Consider the following 21,257-nt stretch of genomic DNA (forward strand, 5'->3'; position numbering starts at 1 on the left):
CCACCAACCCAAAATCCACACCAAATTATAACAGTTTAAGGATGCATTATCACCCTGCGAACTTCGTGTGGGATGGTGTCGTCCCATATACGACAATTTTGCTTGTTAACACAACCTTTTATCCAAAAATATCCCTCGTCACTAAAGATGATCTTTCAGCCATCTCTCTCTTTCTCTTTCGAAACGATTCGAAGTTCAGTCAGCGAGCAAACGGCGTGTTCTTTGATCATAAACTTTGAGCTTCTGGGTCAGTTGCATCTAGTAAGGGTGTCTCGACGCAAAATTCGCCAAGTTGAAGTCTGTGAAAGGCCGAGTTCTTGTCGGGTTCTTATGTACACTTTCACGGACCGCGGCGATGTTTTCGGTTAATCTTGTGTTCCTTGTTTGTTCACCAAATGTTGAATAGTCGACAAAATCTACGTGCCCCAATTGAAAAACCCTTTAGCTGAAGCTTAATATTTCTAAATTTCGTTTGCTTATGCATATGTTTTGGTTAAGAAGCTTAAGCTAAAAATTTAATTTTCGTTGCTGAAAAGCAAAAGCAAATAAATTATGGATTACATGTCCAAAAACATCGGCTGTATTTGGGCAAAACATCTCTCTACAATAACGTGTTCTTGACATTTAAAGTCAAAGTGTAATACTGTATCTAGAATTTACAAGAATGATAATATTTTCCTGGATGTTCTCGTTTCTTAAAGAATATATTGTTGATCTTTTCAAGACCTGCGAGTCATGAATAAGGAAATCTTAAAAGTTTGGAATTGGCAATGTATGTATATACAATCGATAGCTCCAGAGAACGTGTATTTGCTTTTGCCCATTTTGCCTTTTTTGCTTCGACTTCCCTACGACTCGATGAAAATATTATGAGCCTTAACATAATCTTACTGGCCTTGTGCCCATTGGTTTGAATATGTTTGCATAATAAAGTGCCTTGAGTTCAAAAATCTTGTCGACACCAAGCTGAAACCCAGGTTCACTCAGATATTTCAAAGATATTCGCATCTTCTCTACATGCTATTGGTTCCCCTAAAAAGTAACCAGCAAGCCACTGCGCATTTTCTTTTAAAAATCGAAAGAAACTACAAATACCATCATCTCTAATTTATAACCGTTTTCTATAAACTCCGTGATTTGGTGTACCTCGACTGAAGAGAAATTTTTATATAAAAAATAGTCACAGCTCTATAGTCTAGGAATCTTAATATTTTTATAGCCTTAACTCTAATATTCTAGCTCAAGCTTACATTGGTAACAAAATTTGTAATTTAAGGTTAAAAAACAGGCTTAAGCCACATAAATCTAGCTTAAGCTATAAATAAAAAGAGGCGACCCACACTTATAACTTCCCATCCCGTCTGTCGATTTGTCTTGCTTAAAAGTTTGTCATTATGTACTCGTATCAATTTTTATCAAATTTGCGTACTATTTTTTGTAGATTTTATTTTTTATGAAAAAACGGACTGTTGAATTTTAATATAAAAATTACTGAATATCGAAAACAATATGTTCTGTGAAATAAAATAAGTTTGAAGCCAATATTTTTAATTTTTGAAAATATATTTGAGTCGAAAATCAATTTTTACCAATTTTTGTTAATTTTTTTAAGGTTTTTAATTTTTTGTACAAAAACTGTCAATTCGATTTTTTTCAAAATTTTTCTGAATGTTAACAACAATATTTTTTAAAAGATTAAATTAGTTTAAAGCCAATATCTACAATTTTTGAAAAGATATTTGAGTCGAAAATCAATTTTTACAAACTTTTATACAATTTGTTTTAGGTTTTTATTTTTTGTAAAAAACTGTCAATTAGATTTTTCTCAAAATTTGTCCCAATGTTGAAAACAATATTTCTTATAAGTAAAAATTAGTAAAAATCTATTATCTCAAATTTTTAAAAAGATATTTGAGTCGAAAATCAATTACATATCACCAACTTTTATTAAATCTTTGTTTAGGTTTTTATTTTTTGTAAAAAACTGTCAATTCGATTTTTCTCAAAATTTTATCAGATTTCAAAAAAATTATTCTTCGTTGTACAAAATTGTTTTGGAGATGAAATCACATTTAAGTCGTAAGATTTTGGAGGTGGCAATATTTTTTTTTCAGTTTTTTTTTTGATTTATAAAAAAAACCGTTAGTTGGATTTTTTTCAAAAAATATACTTCTTTAAAATCACGTTACAATATAGTATCTAAAACTTAATTCAAGTCTCTATCGTTTTTGGTTCGTAAGATATTTAGGGTTAACCAAAATGTTCACCTTTTTTTAAAACTGCTTTGGTAAAAAAACCACAAACGCAATTTTCTTGAGAGCCCTTTCTGCATCTTTCTACCTTATTATCTGTATAACAAAATTTATTTGAAATCTATATCTCTTCTGGTTCTTGAGCTATGGACGACGAAAAAAACGTCGCGAACGTACGGACGTACAAACGTACACACGCACGCACAGACATCTTTCTAAAAATCTTTTATTTCGACTCTAGGGACCTTAAAACGTCGAGAAATGTCAAAATTTTCAATTTTACAAATCGGACCCTTTACAATAACTTCCTATAGGAAGTTAATAATAACTATTATAAAGGTTGGTTACATTTTAAGGGCCTATGTTGATTTTAAATAAAACAGAAGTTATTTAGGAAATTATTGTCACTTTCATTTCTTTATAATAATATAATATGGTTGGAACAAAATATCTGCGGAATAGCCAGCGATCTCTGTGGCACACTTCGTAAAAAGGTTCTATGCCTTAAATGTGAATTATGTCATCCTTTAGCTCTTGAATTGTTGCTGGCTTATCAACGTACACCTTTTCTTTCAAATTACCCCCAACAAAGAATTCCAACGGTGTCAATACATATGATCTTGGCGGCCAATTGACATTATCACCACGTGAGATAACCAATGAATTTATCTCCCAAAAGAGCCATTGTTTTTTAGCTGTGTGGCAAGTGGCACCTTCCTGTTGAAACCACATATCGTCCACATCTATATCTTTTAAGTCGGGCCAAAGAAAGTTCGTTTCAACTCAGGATAGCCAACACCGTCCAAAGTAATTGCTTCATTTTGGAACAAAAAAGGGTGCGATTATGCCGCCAGCCCATAACCCGCACCAAACAGTCACTCTTTGTTGGTGCATTGGTTTTTAGAAAATCACTCTTGTATTACATTCGCCCAAATCCGGAAACACTATTAATCGACGAATTCACTGAGTTGAAAATGTCCCTTATCACTAAAGAGGATTTTCTTCGTAAATTGATCAACAACTGTTGCCATTTCTTGCCACCATTCTGTCCATTTACGACGCTTGAAATGGTTTTTATAATAAGCCTTAATAACCTTAACGCTTTTGCTTGATTGTGTATCTTTCAATGGTTCAAATTAAGTTAGTCTGAAATTGAGAAATGTCAAATGAAATGCAGAAAAAAACTTGTAGTTTAGGCGTGGTTCACATTCAACATCTGCCCTTTAAATTTAACCACCCTCGTTAGAAGACATGTTTTAGTTTCTAGCTAAAGCTTGTTTTAGTCACAAAAATACCTTTGACTTAAAAATTGAAAAACCTATTCTTTTTATATTCGAAAATTCAAAGATTATTCAATACTAAAATTTCAATATTAGACGTAAAATTAAAAAGTAAATACTCTCTCTTTAATATTATGTAAGGTCGTCAAGTATAAAACAAAGAGCTTTTTATTTGTTGTTAATGTTTTCCATATTTATTTATACTAGTTTTGTGCTTACGCCTCTGGATAGAAGACCAAACCTATATAAAAGCTTTTTTTCTGTCCGACTATAAGTTAAGCTAAAATAATAAATAAATTAGATTTCCCGCGTTTAAAATACTTTATGACTGCACCATTCCATTATATTTACGTTCTATAACTAGAAACGTTTCTCGAACCAGTGTAAGTTTTCTGTATTTGTTTATTGTTGTTTAAGTTTACAATTATTTACTATCATTCTTTTTATTGATAAAATCTTCTATGTCAATTGAATGAGCGATAAAGTGATAACAAGAATATAAAACATTCTACACGAGGTCAATAAATACAATCAATTTATCAGCAAATAATTACAAATTGTTTTTATGTATCTACTTAAGTTTCTACCTTCTACCAGTCTGTTGACCAAAGTTTTGTATTGTGAGAAATTTATTATGAAAATCAATTTATTTATATTTGTTAATATGTAGATAATATCTAGCTAGCAACAATTTAAGTTATTATTAGAAGTCGAACAGTGTTTAGTGAAGTAATTAAGTTTACTCAGAATTTGTGTGTTTACTGTGTCACTTGAATTTCATCGGGCCCATTAGCTCAGTTGGTTAGAGCGTCGTGCTAATAACGCGAAGGTCGTGGGTTCGATCCCCCCATGGGCCATGTAACTTTTTTATATTTATTTAATATATTTTCTTAAGTCGTTCACGATGCCTGAACAGTTTCGAATGAATTGGGAATTGGGATTGAAATGGGTTAAAAGTACTAATCCAAAGTAATTATTACTCACCGTTCGCGTAGTACGGCTAAGGAAAGAATCTCTTTAAACGGTAAACTAATTATCATTCAATTAAATAAGAATACATAGACGGTTCAGTTGCTGATGAGCACTAATTCAAATGGTTATTTTAAAGAAGAATCTTAGGGCCCTATTGTGGAAGCTACATTTCTCAAATAACTTAACTTATCGTTAATCAAATCTGTCTTTCTAAATTAACTTGGTGGCTTCAACAAAATGTTCAAATAATCTAATTGTTTCATAAATGAACTTGACTTGTAGCAACCATATAATTCGCAGTAGTTCTATGCACCTCATATTATATGGAATCTCGATTTATTCGAGAAAATATGCGTCAAGACAAAGTGCAATGGTCATCTTTTGATGAGCCCAACCATTGCACCGGGGCGAAACGCATATTTGAACACTATGCTGGTTCATTTTTATTTTTATTTTCATTTCATGATTTTAAAAATAAAAATATTATTTTCATGATTTTAAATCATATTTTTTAATCATAAATGTACAATTTTGTCTATGCTTCATAGTAGTGGAAGTGGTAATTGATAATGATAAGTTCGAGTTTACTTGGTTTTTTAAACAAATAGAACCGATAACATGAAAAGGGTGCGCCGAATACAAATTTATCTTTTAGGTTTTTAATTTTTTGTACAAAAACTATCAATTCGATTTTTTCCAAATTTTACTAAATGTTAACAACAATAATTTTTGAAAGATAAAAGTAGTTAAAAGCCAATATCTCAAAGTTTTGAACAGATATTTAAGTCGAAAGCAATTTTTACCAACTTTTATTAATTTTTTTTTAGGTTTTTATTTTTTGTAAAAAAACTGTTGATTCGATTTTTCTCAACATCTTTCAGAATGTTGAAAACAATATTTCTTATAAGATAAAATAAGTTTGAAGTCTAAATTTCAAGTTTTTGAAAAGATATTTGAATCGATATTCAATTTTTACCAACTTTTGTTATTTTTTTTTCGGTTTTTAATTTTTTGGAAAAAAAATGTCAATTAGATTTTGTTCAAAATTTTACTGAATGTTGACAACAATATTTTTTGAAAGATAAAAGTAAATTAATAAGATGTTCAAATGGTAGACATGTGCATTCAAGAGGACACAAGCATCCACAGGTTTTTCTTAAAACCAATCTCTGTCTATCAACTCCTACTTTCACCTCCACGTGGTGAACATCGGGTGCCTAGTACCTCAACTGGAGATTGGGTTCCAACCCCAGTGGAAAGTTGTTGGGGGCAGCAAACGAGAGAGGTGGGGAGAGGTGTTTCCACTGAGGCACCTCTCCTTATCCAGACGGCAGCGGAGGAATTCCCCAGATGGAATCAACGGTGGCGTCTGCAGTTCCAGTAAGGTTGAACTACTTAGTGAACACCTTATAGGGCTTCTTCGACTTATTCGGAGCCCAGGCCTGTAAGGAGCGGTTTTATCCGGCTCCCCATCCTTGGAGTTATACTAAGGATCTGGCCCTCCAGGTTGGGGGTTGTGCGTCGGGGTGACTTCCTGGCCACGTAAAAGCTTTCAAAGTTGCGAAACACCAACAAGCCTCGGATACGGACGGATTTACTGTTGACAACCAACGCAAACGAATAAAGGACAACGAACTTCGGATATGCACGTGGAATGTTAGGTCCCTTAACAGACCACGTGCCGAAGAATTAGCGGAGGCCCTAGAACGATATAAAGCAGATATCACCGTCATCCAGGAAATACGATGGGATGGGCCGGGCAAAAAGAGGAAGAAAAACTGCGATATTTACTATGGTGACTGCTACCACGAAAACCAACAGCGCTTATTTGGATGCGGATTCGTCATTGGAGCCAGACTTAGGCAAGAAGTCTTGAGCTATAGGTGCATCAATGAGCGCCCCTTGACCATACGCATCAAGGCTAAATTTGGCAACATTAGCCTGATATGCGCGCACGTCCCCACAGAAGAGAAAGACGACAACACCAAAGATATGTTCTTCGAGCTCTTAGACAAAACATATGAGCAGTGCCCTAGCTACGATATTAAAATAGTCCTGGGCGATTTTAATGCCAAGCTAGGAAGGGAAGACATCTTTATTGGAATAATCGGGAAGAACAGCCTGCACGACAACACTTCCGACAATAAATTCAGGCTCATAGATTTTGCTTTTTGCTTTTTTGATTTTTCCACACCTCAACATCCACAAAGGAACTTGGACTTCTCCAGATCAATCTACCGTCAACTAGATTGACCATATTGCGATCGACGCCAGACACGCTTCCAGTATTATGGATGTACGAACTTTTCGAGGAGCTAACATCGACTCGAACCACTACCTCGTTGTAGCTAAGGTAGCACTTTGGATTTCCAGACCCAAGGCAAGACAGGGAGGTGCTGGGAGAAGATACAACGTCGAAAGGCTACAATCGCCAGAGATCGCCAAATCCTTTTCTGATCGAGTTACAAGTAACCTCTCTCGAAGTTCTCTGCCGCCAACACAATGTATCGAAAACCAGTGGCAACATTGCCAAGATGCAATCAGAGAAGCCGCATCTGATGTGCTGGGTTTCAAACAGCGCAGTAGAGGAAGACCGCGGATCAGGTGGCGCGCACAACTGGATGGTGACCTCACCCAACTTGGAGCTCGAAACTGGAGACATCTAGCTAGGGACCGAGCTAGATGGAGAAGTTTGTTGGGTGAGGCCCTAGTTCACACAGGACTGTAGCGCCACCTTAAGTAAGTAAGTAAGTAAAAGTAAATTAAAGCCAATATCTTAAAGTTTTGAAAAGATATTTGAGTCGAAAATAAATTTTTACCAACTTTTATTAGTTTTTTTTAGGTTATTATTTTTTGTAAAAAAACTGTCAATTCGATTTTTTTCAAAATTTTATCGAATGTTGAAAACAATATTTCTTATAAGATAAAATATGTTCGAAGCCTTAATTTTAAGTTTTTGAAAAGATATTTGAATCGATATTCAATTGTTACCTTCAAACTAATTTTATCTCACAGAAAATATTGTTTTTAACACTAAACATTTTTTTTTCAAAAATCCAACAGTCCGTTTTTCATAAGAAAATAAAATCTACAAAAAATAGCACGCAAATTTGGTAAAAAATGATGTTCGGTTCTCGATATCTCGTGAACAATAGAAGATATTGACCTCGAATTAGTTTCATTCATCTTATTTGTATTTGTTAATATAAGAAATATAAGCATTTAAGAAATGCTACTAAAATTGGTAAAAATTGGTTTTCGACAAAAAAAACGCATTAACTAAATTAGATTTTGAAATCAAACTATTTCATTGTATGGAAAATATTGTTGATAGTTTTTAAATTTTTAAGAATTATTCAACTAACAATTTTCTTAACAAAACTAGAAAACCTTCAAACCTTTTAAGCAAGATAAATCGACAGACGAGATGGGAAGTTTTCAGTGTGGGGCGTATCCTCTTTTATTTTTTTTGTTTAAGGGGAGGAATGCAACTGACATTTCACTTAGAGCATTGCTTTTTTTTCAATAGCTTTAAAATGGTGATAGACAAGAATCCTTGCGGTGGCGGTGGTCAAGAGATACCAATGTTTCAATAAGACAACAATCATTTATCATTTTTTTAATTCTGTCGAAGAGACTCAAGTGAGTAATTTTGGCAAACCAACCCATGAAAGATAATTGGTTTTAAGTTTCAGACGAATAAAAGCCTTGTCAATATAGCCAAATCAAAAGTGGTACAAAACTTCTTGCACCGTTGGAGGAAAACTAAACACTAAGCATGATTTTTGGCGATGTCAAATATATGATCACTCTACAAAAAGTGGCAATTGTGGAGTAACGATCAGAATTTAATGAGCTTATCATACTCTGCCGTTGGTAGTTTACTTCTATTACTATTAGAACATGAAAAGCTGAATGTTCTGTCATCTTCATGATTACAAGTTTCAGACAAAAGACCATTGATAAAATACGGAAGAGTGTCGGAGACAAAACGGAGCCCTCTAGCACACCAGCGTTTATTTTGTGGATATAAGACTTGAACCCTTCCAGTGCTACTAGAATTGAAATGTAATTTCCAACCCAATAATGAAAGGAATTAATTAATACCAAATGAATGCATTTTCTCTATTAAATATTATTTTATAATAAAATTATAATTATAATATCAAGTGTAATAAGCCATACTGCATGTCGTTTTGCAAAATATTGCTCAGAATTGATCAACGTTTTCAAGACCTTGAAAAAAAGGGACGTAACAACAGTTGGACGATATAAGGGGAGGAAGATGTGTCTTATAAATCGTTATCACGACATTTACATTCTTAAGCTTCTTCTTACCCGATATTTCGTAATCTTTGGTTTTTATTACTAAAACTAAAAAGTACTATACACATACTCTATAATAAACTGATTTTTCCTTTAAATAAGATTAGAATGTACTCCAAATAACTTCCTTATTGATTAAAGTTGCAGTCAGTGGCAGCCAAGAAATAATCGCTTGAAATTCCGTTCCCTGTTTCTAACAGTGGACTAGAAGAAAATTGGTTAACCTGAGTCTAGTGATATATGAATATAATATAACAGGATGTGAGTGAATTTAAATTCATAAAAAGTGAATGTCAAAATACCATAGCAATGCATTAGCTCGTGGTATGAGTTATGGTGAGGTGAACGCTATGCTTTACTTCAGGTTCGTTGCAGTGGAACGTTCTTTTAAAGTTTTAAATAAATTTGGAATTTATTTTTCCTAGACGTATTTTGAGATCCCCACGTAGTGGACAAAGATGGTGACTTTACTTAGCAAATGTAGTCTAAAACCGAAAATGTCTAAAAGCTTTTTAAGACAAACAAAATTAATTAAAAACAAAAACAAATTAGTTAAACTTAACATTAATTTTTACAGCCCAAACTGTTAACGTCAAGCTGACAACATCATACTCGTAGTTGATTAAAAACACAGAAAATGTTTACAAGCAGTCTATCAATAAATATCGAAACTGGAAGAATAGAACAGTTACACTTTTTCCTTATTTATTTATTAGTTATTCGTTGTGTGAAATTCTTATTGACAAATTTAAGCTTTCTTAAATAAACTTTTTTTATTAAGCTTTATTATCGATGGAAATTTCAAAAATATCCACCGACCCCCAACTGGCCCATTAGCTCAGTTGGTTAGAGCGTCGTGCTAATAACGCGAAGGTCGTGGGTTCGATCCCCCCATGGGCCAATCTGGTTTTTTGTTCTTATTAAAAACAAATACGAAAAATTATTTCTGTCCCCCATCTGTATAAAGTTGATCATTATATATTTATATAAAAATAGATGTATATAAACAAATATGACTTCATATGCAAAAAGCTGCTTCTTAGGTGTTGTATTCAAAAGTTCCCATTTAGAAATTACCAAAACAGCCAAAAAACAAAGTTAATGCTTTCATTTTTAATTTCATTTCATTTCACTCATATATAAAATTCATAAAAACTAGGACAGTAAATTCTGCGTTTTAATCATAGGTTATTTTGACACTTTATTTTGACACTTACAGCTGTTACTTGCTCGAATTTTTGCTTTATGCTTCAACAAAGTTAAGAAATATGGACAGCTTATTTCCAAAGTAAGTTCAAACTTCCCATAGGAAGTAATTGTAATTTGTTTGATTTGTATATGATTTGGTCCTCTATGAGGGCGTGGGTGAGTTTGGCAACCCTGGTAAGTGACAAAAGGTGTTAAATTTTTCTTCCCAAGTTAGAAGTTAATAAAAAACGATAATAACAGTATTTAAATTATAAAAAGTACATGCAAAAAACGACAAACAATTGCTTTATAAATTTCTGTTAAAAAATCGTAAGTGGCATTAAATTTGTTTTAACTAAGAACATAAAAAAAGACATAACTAAAACTTAACCTAAACGTCAATATTCTCGATGAACAAAAACAAAAGAAAAGCACACGAAATATCACCAGCAAAGTCGAATACAATCAAAAAGAGTTCAACCAACAACACAATGAATGCAAATGATATCCTTGCTGTAATGCAAGAAGCCCTTAATGAGAATTTTAAGGATATAAGAGACACATTAAAATGTGTAGTCAAACTATCAGACTTAGAAAATTTACATGTAGAAGTAAGACAACTTCCAAGTTGCAATCAAACGCTGACGGAAAAGTCACTGCGCTAGAGGAAAGATGTGAGTTTTTAGAGGGGAAAATGGAGGCTGTACCGAAGCCAATCTAATATTTCATATGCAACATCAAAATGCAGTTCAGCCAAAAGATCAAATACAAACGATTTGTCGTACTCACTGAAAGCAACATCATTCTAATAAGATCCAAAATCTCGGCAAATAGTAGTTTTCTGGAAAGATTGCAGGAAAAAACCTCTACGGTTAATATTCTTCGTGCCAGAAAGGTGCTCAGGGAAGGGGGAGAGGTCAATTTACATTTGTGGGATCCCAAGGCAGTTCAGTTATCGACCTTAGTCTAATTGGAGGAGAATGGAACCAAATAATACAAAATTTCGAGGTACAATCACAGAACTTTTCACACCATTTAACTATAGTTACAACCATTCCATTAAGTACCCATGAAACGATAAATACTGATACTGCGATTAATCCTCTACCAAAATACAAATGGAATCACAAGAAAATAGATAAATATCGCTCAATTATGAGTAGACAGATCGAAATAATGAACATGAATGGAAATATTGATTATAGATGTTTATATTATAAACAACCATGGTTTGATTATGAATGTGAAAAACAGAGAATTAAATATTTCGCGCTTTTAGAACTCTACCGTAAGTACGATGAACTCAACTACAAACTTATGTATTTAAATGCAAAACAACATTACAAAAACACCTGCCAAATCAAGAAAACAGAGTTTCATCGAACGACAGCAACCGAAATTTGGCAATGCAAGCACTCGGCAACTCTGTGGAAAATGCTCAATAAAATAAATGGAAGAAAATTAAAAATTGGACTTAATATCAATGCAGCAGAGCTAAAAACATATTTCAGTAATATGCTGAATTCTCTCGATTCCTTACTCCAGCCTCGTTTTCAGTATGCAAGACCAGCACCAGGAACTGACGGCATTCCTATTGAATTTTTTAAATATGCCAATGATGATTTATTAGAAATTTTTACCAACGAACTAAACCGAATATTTGAAACTGGAGACGTCCTTATGAGCTTCCAGCAGAGCGTAATCTTCCCAATCCTTAAAAAAGAGGCTGGGATGCGACCCACACTGATAACTTCCCATCACGTCTGTCGATTTGTCTTGCTTAAAAGTTTATCTATATGTACTCGTATCAGTTTTTACCAAATTGCGTACTATTTTTTGGATTTCTTGGATTTTTATATACAAATTACTGAATATCGAAAACAATATTTTCTGTGAAATAAAATAAGTTTGAAGCCAATATTTCAAATTTTTGAAAAGCTATTTGAACCGAAAGTAAATTTTTACCAAGTTTTAGTATTGTTTTTTGTAGAGTTTAATTTTTTGTAAAAAAAAACTGTCAATTCGAATTTTTTTAAAAAATTTTACCAAATGTTAAAAACAATATTTCTTATAAGATAAAATTAGTTTGAAGCCAATATTTCAAATTTTTGAAAAGATATTTGAGTCGAAAATCAATTTTTACCAACTTTTAGTAATGTTTTTTTTTAGATTTTTATTTTTTATAAAAAAAACTGTCAATTCGATTTTTCTCAAAAGTTTATCAGATGTCAAAAACATTATTCTTCGTTGCACAAAATTGTTTTGGAGTTGAAATCATATTTTAGTCGTAAAATTTTGGAGGTGGCAAATTTTTTCAGTTTTTTTGATTTGTAAAAAAAACGTTAAATGGATTTTTCTCAAAAAATATATTTCTTTGATATCACGTTAAAATATATTATATAAAATTTACCCAGACATCTTTCTTAAAATCTTTTATTTAGACTCTAGGGACCTTGAAACGTCGAGAAATGTCAAAATTTTCAATTTGACAAATCCGACCCTTTACAATAACTTCCTATGGGAAGTTAAAAAGGAGACCCTAATAAGGTTGAAAAATTGTATGAACAAACGACTTCTGCTGTTTGGGACGGTAACCAACTGTCAAATTTTTTTTAAAACGGTTACAGGTGTGAAACAAGGATGCAATTTAAGTCCGTAAGCATTCATAATGTTTTAAACGACATTTCCGATTATTTATGTGGCGGTGTAAGAATTGGAGGAATCCTTATTAAACTTTTGATGTATGCAGATGATTTGGTGCTCCCTTCGGACAATACAGAACGTTTACAGCGAATGATTAATCAGCTGAAAAAATACTGTGATGAATGGAGGCTGAATGTAAACATAAATAAATCCAAAACGATCGTGTTTAAAAAAGGATGTGGGAAGGAATTAGAAACAGTAAAGACATATAACTACTTGGGCATAAATATCTGCTGCAACATGAACATGGAACAACACTTTCAGGAGAAGCTATCTTCATCTAAATCAGCTGTAAGTGCCGCATGGAAAAACTGCCTGAAAGATAAACATATAACGATGAGAATCAAATACCAATTATTCCAGGCAGTTTCCAAATCAATATTGCTATATGGAGCTCAAGTGTGGGGATACAAATCATACGATACAGTAGAAAAACTGCTACGATTTTTCTTAAAGCGAATTTTCAAGCTTCCACAATTCTCACCAAACCATATGATATTTGTTGAAACAGGAATCTCACCACTGTTTATAGAAACATTGCGACTTCATTTCAACTTATTGCGAAAACTATGTTACTGGACAGAGAAAGGTTGACCAAACGAATAGCAAGTTACGTGATAGAGAAGAGAATATTGTTTTATGAACATTGGAAAGCACTCGCAGTCTCTGGTCAATCAGAAGAGATATTGACTTCAAAGCAAGTTTGGTGGCCACATTTTTTTAAAGTTTGGATTTTTCTAAAAACATTATCTAACGTTAACAACAAAAATTTGCATATGAATGAAATAGTTCTGAAGTCAATACCATCACTTATGCACGAGATATCTAGAATCAATCATCAATTTTGTTTGTATCTGTACAAAATTTTCTGAATGTTAAAAACAATATTTTTAAAAAAACACGAAATCAGTTTTAAGCCAATACCTTACATTTTTGTCAAGATTTTTAAAAACTAAAAAAAGTAATATCATTTATATTTCGTAAAATATTCGAGGTGACAAATTTTTGCCATACAAAATTTTTAATAAATACAAAACATTGGTATTTTTTTAAAAATACAAATTTTGTATACATAAAAAACCGTGACGTTAATTGATTTTTTTTTCCAAAACTATACTTGTGAAGTATCATGTCACGTAACATAGTACAAAATTTAATTGAAGTCATTGGTTGGGAAGCTACGAGTATTTTGGGTCAACCAATATTTTAATGAGTCATTTCTGCATCTTTCGATGTTATTGTTTGTAAAACAAAAGGTTTTTTATGTATGGACGACCCATTCGACAAATCGAACTTGTTACAATAACTTCCTATGGAAAGTCAAACAAAAAAAATTAAGTGGAAACAAGAGGCATACAAAACGGCGCTGCACAAAAGGACTAGAGCTGCTCGCGAGCTCTACGAGCAGAAGAGGAGAGAGGAACACCGGCTTCTTAGATGGAAAAAAAGAGAGCATGAGAAGCGCGCGATCGAGGAGATAGAGGGATTTCACAACAGGAATGAGGTTCGTAAATTTTACCAAAAGGTAAAAAAAACCTCCCAAGGGTACCAGCCACGAACCGAAGCCTGTAAAGACGATCAGGGGAACATCGTAGTAGAACCGCAGTTGATGCTGAGAATATGGAAAGATCACTTCTCCAAATTATATAACGGCGATGACGAACCGAATTCCGCTGTAAGGGAGATAGAACCACTCAACCTCGGCGACGCAGATCAACAATTCCGCCTACTCGACTTTCACGAAGTGAAAATATATGGCAAAATATGGTCGGAAGAAAGCTTGCCCGATGACTGGAATCTCAGCATAGTATGCCCGATACACAAGAAAGGAGATCCTCTAAATTGCGCCAACTACAGAGGCATCAGTCTCCTTAACGCCCTCTCTGCCGTATTATGTGAACGTCTGAAGCCATTCGTCAACAACCTGGTTGGTCCTTATCAGTGTGGTTTCAGACCAGGTCCACTATCTACCAAATTTTCACACTACGGCAGATCTAGGAAAAAACCCAGGAACTTCAAATCGATACCCACCATCTCTTTATCGATTTTAAAGCCGCGTATGACAGCATCCATATTGAAGAGCTCTACAGAGCAATGTCTAGTTTTGGAAAAGATCTTACCGATGCATTTGATGCCAAAAAAGGTTTTAGACAAGGCGATGCGCAGTCATGCGACTTCGTCAACACCGTTTTGGAAAGAATTGTGCAAAACTCAACGGTCAACACTAGAGGCACAATCTTCCAAAGGTGCATTCAATTAGTCGGATACTCAGATGATATTGACATAATTGGAAGATCAAAGCGTAATGTCAGTGGACCGTTTTTGAGCATTGCGACAGAAGCGAAGAAGATGGGTTTAGTGGTCAATGAGGGCAAGACCACGTATATGCTGCCATCGAAAAAGGACACTGAACGACGACGTCTTGGAAAAACGTCACCATGGACAGCTATAACTTTGAGGTAGTTAAGGACTTTGTCTACCTAGGCACCGCTATTAAACAAACGAAAAACAAGTCTTGTCTTGATAAGTAAAGTCCTCTATCGAGCATCTAAAACCACCATCTATGAGACACTCATCATCCCGGTTCTCATTTATGGCGCTGAGGCCTGGACCCTGTCAAAGAAAGATGAGAGCGTCTTAGGATGCTTCGAGAGAAGAATTCTTCGGGAGATTTTTGGTCCCGTACATGGAGAATGGAGGAGAAGATATAACGACGAACTGTACGGGCTGTACAGCGACACTGACCTAGTTAGCAGAATTAAAGTCCATCGGCTTAGATGGCTGGTTAATGTAGAGCGAATGGACATCAACGCTCCAGCCCGGAAGATCTTCGAATCTAATCCTGAGGGACGGCGGCGCAGTAGATAAGGCCCCGACTCAGATGCCGCATTCAGGTGAGTGAAGACCTCAACCGACTTGGTGTGTGAAACTGGAGACAGATAGCTAGGGCCGAGCTGGTTGGAGACGTATGTTTGAGGCCCAGGTCCACCCCGGACTGTAGCGCCACCTTAAGTAAGGAAGTAAGTGGTACGCAGTTATATAGAACTTATTAACATATGTTTTACATTTCAATTTCGTAAAAAAATTATTACCCATTTTCAAGATATTGAATTTCGAAAAAAATGCAATATTTTTTTATCATATTCTATATTTATCTTCTATCGTTCAAGAGATATCAAAGACCGAACACCAATTTTTACAAAATTTGTGTATTATTTTTTGTAGATCTATTTTTTTATGAAAAAAACGGACTGTTGAATTTTTAAAAAAAATTTACTGAGTGTCGAAAACAATCTATAAGATAAAATAAGTTTAAAGCCAATTTTTTTTAATTTTTGTAAATATATTTGAGTCGAAAATCAATTTTTATCAACTTTTGTTAAATTTTCTTTTAAGTTTTTATTTTTTATAAAAAAAACTCAAATCGATTTTTCTTAAAATCTTAGCAGATGTTAAAAACGTTATGTTTCATTGCACAAAATTGTTTTTTAGATAAATTTTGGTGACACAGTTTTTTTGGTTTATAAAAAAAGCCGTTAATTTTATTTTTACAAAAAATATACTTGCTTGGTACTACGTTACAATATATTATTAACATCCCATAGGAAGGTATTGTAATGGGTCCAATTTATCAAATTGAAAATTTTGATATTTCTCGAAGTTTCAAGGTCCCTACAGTCGAAATAAAATATTTTTAGAAAGATGTCTGTGCGTGCGAGTGTACGTCCGTTCATATGTCCGTACGTTTGCGAAGTTTTTTCGTCGTCCATAGCTCAATAACCAGAAGAAATATCGACTTCAAATAATAAAAAGGCAGAAAGGGCTCTCAAGAAAATTGCGTGGGCGGTTTTTTTTTACAATTTCGGTTAATCTTCAAAATCTTTCGAACCAAAAACGGTACAGACTTGAATTAAATTGTATATAATATATCGTAACGTAATGCCAAAACCATATGAGCTAAGTCATTCCTTGAAAAATGGTCGACTTGAATTTTGCTTTAATTTATCGATGGTGAAATTGTTGCTGATGTCAAAAATTGTAACTATCCTATTTTTAAAAATAATATTCACCACCTAGCCTTAAGTATTAAACTTAGTTTCTATGACTATTTTAAACCTGTAATGGGAAGAGCAGTCAAATATGATTTCAAAAAATCTAATTTTGAAGGACTAATTAATCATTTAAATTCGTTTTCTTGGAACTATATCGTTCATAATTATGAGCTCGTGGATGCATATAATTTATTGCTGGGGACAATTAAAGAAGCAATAAACTTGTTTGTACCTAAAGTCGTTGTCTTTAATAATTCAAAGCCGCATTGGTGGAATAAACGTTTATCAAACTTAAATAACCAAAAAAATAAATCGTATAAATTATATCGAAATTCCGTCAATGATATTGCACTCCGGAGTAACTATCTACGTCTTCAAAAAGAATTCGATTTTTTACATAAATTTTTGTACAAGGATTCTCTGTGTCGTACTGAATCTTCCTTGAAACAAAATAGTAAACATTTTTGGTCGTACATAAATAACAAAAAATGCTCTAACGGGATACCAAATTCAATCAGTTTACTCCCCTCAACATGTTCCTCAAAATTATTCATCAGTTATAAGTGATAATTCCATCAATATAAGCAGCTTAAACTTAAGCTGCAAAGATGTTGAGTCAGCTCTAATCTCAATGATGATAGTCAACCGGGACCTGATGGCATTCCACCAATTGTATTGAAAAACTGTGCTGTTGCTCTTTCAGGGCCATTAACTCTACTGTTCAAGGGCCTTTTTCTTGACAATTGGAAAATTTCCTATATTATTCCTATCCATAAATCTGGCTCTAAACAGGATGTTTCTAATTATCATTCTATAAGTAAATTTTCACGATTCCCAAAATTTTCGAGAAAATAGTTTTTGATAAACTAACCTTTATTCTCAAAGAAACGATTGCGCCATCTCAGCATGGATTTATAGCCGGAAGATCCACTACAACAAACCTATCTATTTTTTGTAACCAAATTACTAGAAATCTCGAAAATGGTTTTCAAACTGATGTAGTCTTTACTGACTTTTCGAAGGCTTTCAAAAGGGTCAACCATTTTATACTATTAAAAAAGATGGAATCTATCGGATTCCATTCTAATAGTTTAATATGGTTTGCGTCCTATCTTATAGGTAGAACATAGTTTGTCCGCGTTAATGATTTACTTTCTGAAGTGATTCATGTAACTTCTGGTGTTCCTCAAGGAAGTCACTTGGGACCCCTTCTATTCCTGATATTAATCAATGACATACCAACGGTTATCAACAATTCTCACTGCCTAATGTTTGCGGATGATATCAAAATTTTCCGCTGTATCAAATCCTTGGATGATTGTCTTTTACTTCAAAGTGACCTTGAGTGCTTATCTGTATGGTGCACTGCTAACCAGCTTTTCTTAAATATTGCTAAATGCCAATCTTTATCTTTCTCTCGTAGTCTTAGTCCAATTTGTTTTGAATACGAAATAAATAAAACAAAACTTACTAAGCTTAAAGAAAAGAAAGACATAGGTGTAATATTTGATTACAAACTAAACTTCAACTCCCATATTGATTTTGTTGTTGCTAAAGCAAATAATATGCTATGGTTTGTGGTTTTGTGGTTCGCAACTCAAAAGAGTTTAAAGATCCATTTACCCTTCGGTCATTATTTTATGCTTATGTGAGATCTTTCCTAGAATACTGCTCAGTAATTTGGAATCCTTTTTATAAAACTCATTGTTTAAGAATTGAAAGGATTCAGAAAAAGTTTTCGCGAATTGTAGTTCATCGACTAAATTGGAACATTGAAATGCCTTCTTATGGAACCAGATGTAAGCTGCTTGGTCTAACACCACTTGATATTCGCCGTCGGTATTTTTCAGTGGTTTTCATACGTGATATTATTACTTCTCATATAAACTGCCCTTCACTTTTGTCCTTAGTCGATATATGTATATGCTCCGTATAGGCAAACGCGATCTTGTACTCTATTTCATGAACCCTATCATAGAGTAAACTATGGTTTCAATGAGCCTCTAACTCGATGCATTAGAGAATCTAATATCATTTGTAATCATGTTGACTTCTTTTCCTACCAACGTCGAGAATCTTTAAAAAAATATTTATTATATTTATTTCTTAATTCCTACACTGGTGGTTCAAGTTTTAGCCTTACATAATTTGATATTTTTATTTATATTTCACTTCTTTATTACTAAAGTTAAAACCTTGTTTCTGTAGTCTGTAAGATTATATTTTATTTGTTAATTATATTATTTTAATCTGCTTGATGAATAAAGAAATAAATAAATAAATTGAGGTAGGACTTATTTAATTTAATTGAATAATTTTTGTGCTAATTTAAGTGTTTCCATAAGTTCCAAGAACGGGGACATGCTTTTCAAAATAAATTACAAATTTGTTTGTAATTTCTTTTTAGATTTCATAAATCAAAATTAAATGACAAAATAAAACGCCACGCGTATGCAAATTATTACGTATATTATCAAAAAGTAAAAACAAAATATGATATCTTAATAAATTGTCATTAATCAGCGTTAATGAGTTATGGTTCCGTCCCAAAATAAAAGTATTTAATTCTCATTGTTAGGCTCCTCAGCCAGGGTATCTTCCTAAATTTGCAAAATTCTTGGGAACAGCTGCTTTTAATTTATCTTTTATAATTGCACTCAAAACATGATAATGGAATTTACATATACGACTTATTATTGTAGGAAAAAATAAAAAGAAGTAGGTGTTGTTTTTACTTTTTAATTTATATATTTCTTGTCCTTGAAAAAAGTTTTAATTTACAGAAAAAACGTCTGATTTTCAAATTGAAAATTCTGAAAGTTAAACAAAGTTTAAAAAAGTAATCCTTCCATCCACCTAGGATTTTTTTATCCCACTCTTAAAACATCCTTCATGTCTTTCCTCCAAAAAGACAGCTGGCAGGAATAAATTGTTAAAATATGAAATTTAAGAAAACACGTTCAGATAAAATATTACATAAATAAATAAATATATTTTCATATTTACATTCATGCACTCTAAATTTCCTTTCACTCTTTTTATATTCTTTGCAGCTCCACTTCCATTTTAAATTTGTTCATACAAAATGGCTGCATCACTCCTTATTGCCTGTGGCCTCAACGAGAACAAACTCCCACCCTACATTCACATAAGCGAAGAGTCAAACATGGACGGAGGATTCCTCATCACCTCGATTCTCGGTCAACGTCTGCGAGCTCCCCAAGTAACCACAATGCTAGTCGGTCTGCAGCATGGCTATCAGCACTATCTGAATGCAGGCATGCGACTTGGCTACAACTTAACCTTATTCATGAACAAAAAGTTCTTTATTATCGACGCCCTGAAATCCATCCAAGTTAAACAATGGAAATCCATGTGGCTGACCGAAGGCGACTCAATGTCAAACAAATTGCTGGAATTCCTACGCGAGAAACTGACTGCAGCACAGGATTCTGGCACTTCGCTCACATTCATCATTGATAATCTATCGATACTTCTAAATTTTGGTTTCACCCCCGAGGGCCTGCTGCGGCTGTGTCAAGACTTACACGCCATGACCGAGGAGCATCCTGGTCTAACGATTGTCACAAAATTGAGCACGAGTGATGTGCAGCCCGTGTTGGACAATAATATTGCCAAACTGGCCGATGTCCATTTGCGAGTGAAACAGCTCAAGAGTGGTGCATTCCGAGAGGTCGACGGGAGGCTGTCAGTGGTCCGGGAGACAACCGATGGGTGCTATGAGCTGATGGAACAGCAGAAGGAAATTTTGTACAAAGTCAACGAAAGAAATGTCAAGATTTTTAGTCCTGGCGAAGTTGGTGTGAAGGTTTAAAACTAACGAAGATACGATTTCATAATAATAAATTTTTATTTTTGCCATATACTCTTATAAGATGTTCGATTTATTTCTTTAACCCTGAAGTCCTAACCTCACCTATAGCCTCATGAATTGATGAGGAGATTTAAAAATAAATTCGAACTCCTACAACCCTTGTGGTTGGTGGTGGTCGTGGTCCTCGGTCTATGGTCTACGATCTATGGTCTACGGTCTACCGAATGGACCGATAGATTAAAATCATAAATTCCTTTTTTGGGAAATTCTGATTTCATTTCATTTTTATTTTTGGTTCATCGAGGATAGAGGATAAAGGATAATTTATTTTATAACAACTACGGATAGGGGAATTACCATTAAGGTTTTGCATTCTAAAAACATTGGCCAGTGTATCAGGATTTATTTGATGCAAAGTGTGCAGTTGATTGGAATTTAAGGTATTTTCAAAATTTGTTTGAACTGCCAATCTGTGTGTCGGCCCGGCCATGGTTTTATGTGGTTTTTCAAATGCAAAACAGTTGGTATAGGTATGAAGATAAATATTTGATTGGGTCATAGAGGTTTTATATAGTGTGGAACTTTAGTGGGTATACTATTACATTTTATATTCACCACTTTTAGGGAATTCAGCAGAGCTCGAATCAAA

The 21,257-nt window shown here is 33.7% G+C and overlaps 1 protein-coding gene and 2 non-coding genes across 5 annotated transcripts in view; all 3 read left to right on the forward strand.

Moving 5' to 3' along the window:
* Positions 1-20,659, forward strand: part of LOC129943422 (uncharacterized) — a 54,612-nt gene extending 33,953 nt beyond the window's left edge. The window contains exons 1-2 of one of the 3 annotated variants that reach the window (XM_056052857.1): positions 3,753-3,915; positions 19,827-20,659. In XM_056052857.1, coding sequence (XP_055908832.1) covers positions 19,859-20,608 — 750 coding nt within the window. In that variant the 5' untranslated portion in view covers positions 3,753-3,915; positions 19,827-19,858 and the 3' untranslated portion in view covers positions 20,609-20,659. Of the gene's footprint in view, positions 1-3,752; positions 3,916-19,483; positions 19,613-19,826 lie in introns of those variants that run through there. The other 2 variants (XM_056052858.1, XM_056052856.1) reach the window with 2 other exon arrangements.
* On the forward strand, positions 4,316-4,389 carry Trnai-aau (transfer RNA isoleucine (anticodon AAU)). The gene has a single exon. It is a non-coding gene; the product is annotated as a tRNA-Ile (tRNA).
* Trnai-aau (transfer RNA isoleucine (anticodon AAU)) lies at positions 9,658-9,731 on the forward strand. Its single transcript has one exon. It is a non-coding gene; the product is annotated as a tRNA-Ile (tRNA).
* Positions 20,660-21,257: the final 598 nt, after the last annotated feature.

This window comes from Eupeodes corollae, chromosome 1 (genome assembly GCF_945859685.1).
Source record: "Eupeodes corollae chromosome 1, idEupCoro1.1, whole genome shotgun sequence".
Lineage (NCBI taxonomy): Eukaryota > Metazoa > Arthropoda > Insecta > Diptera > Syrphidae > Eupeodes > Eupeodes corollae.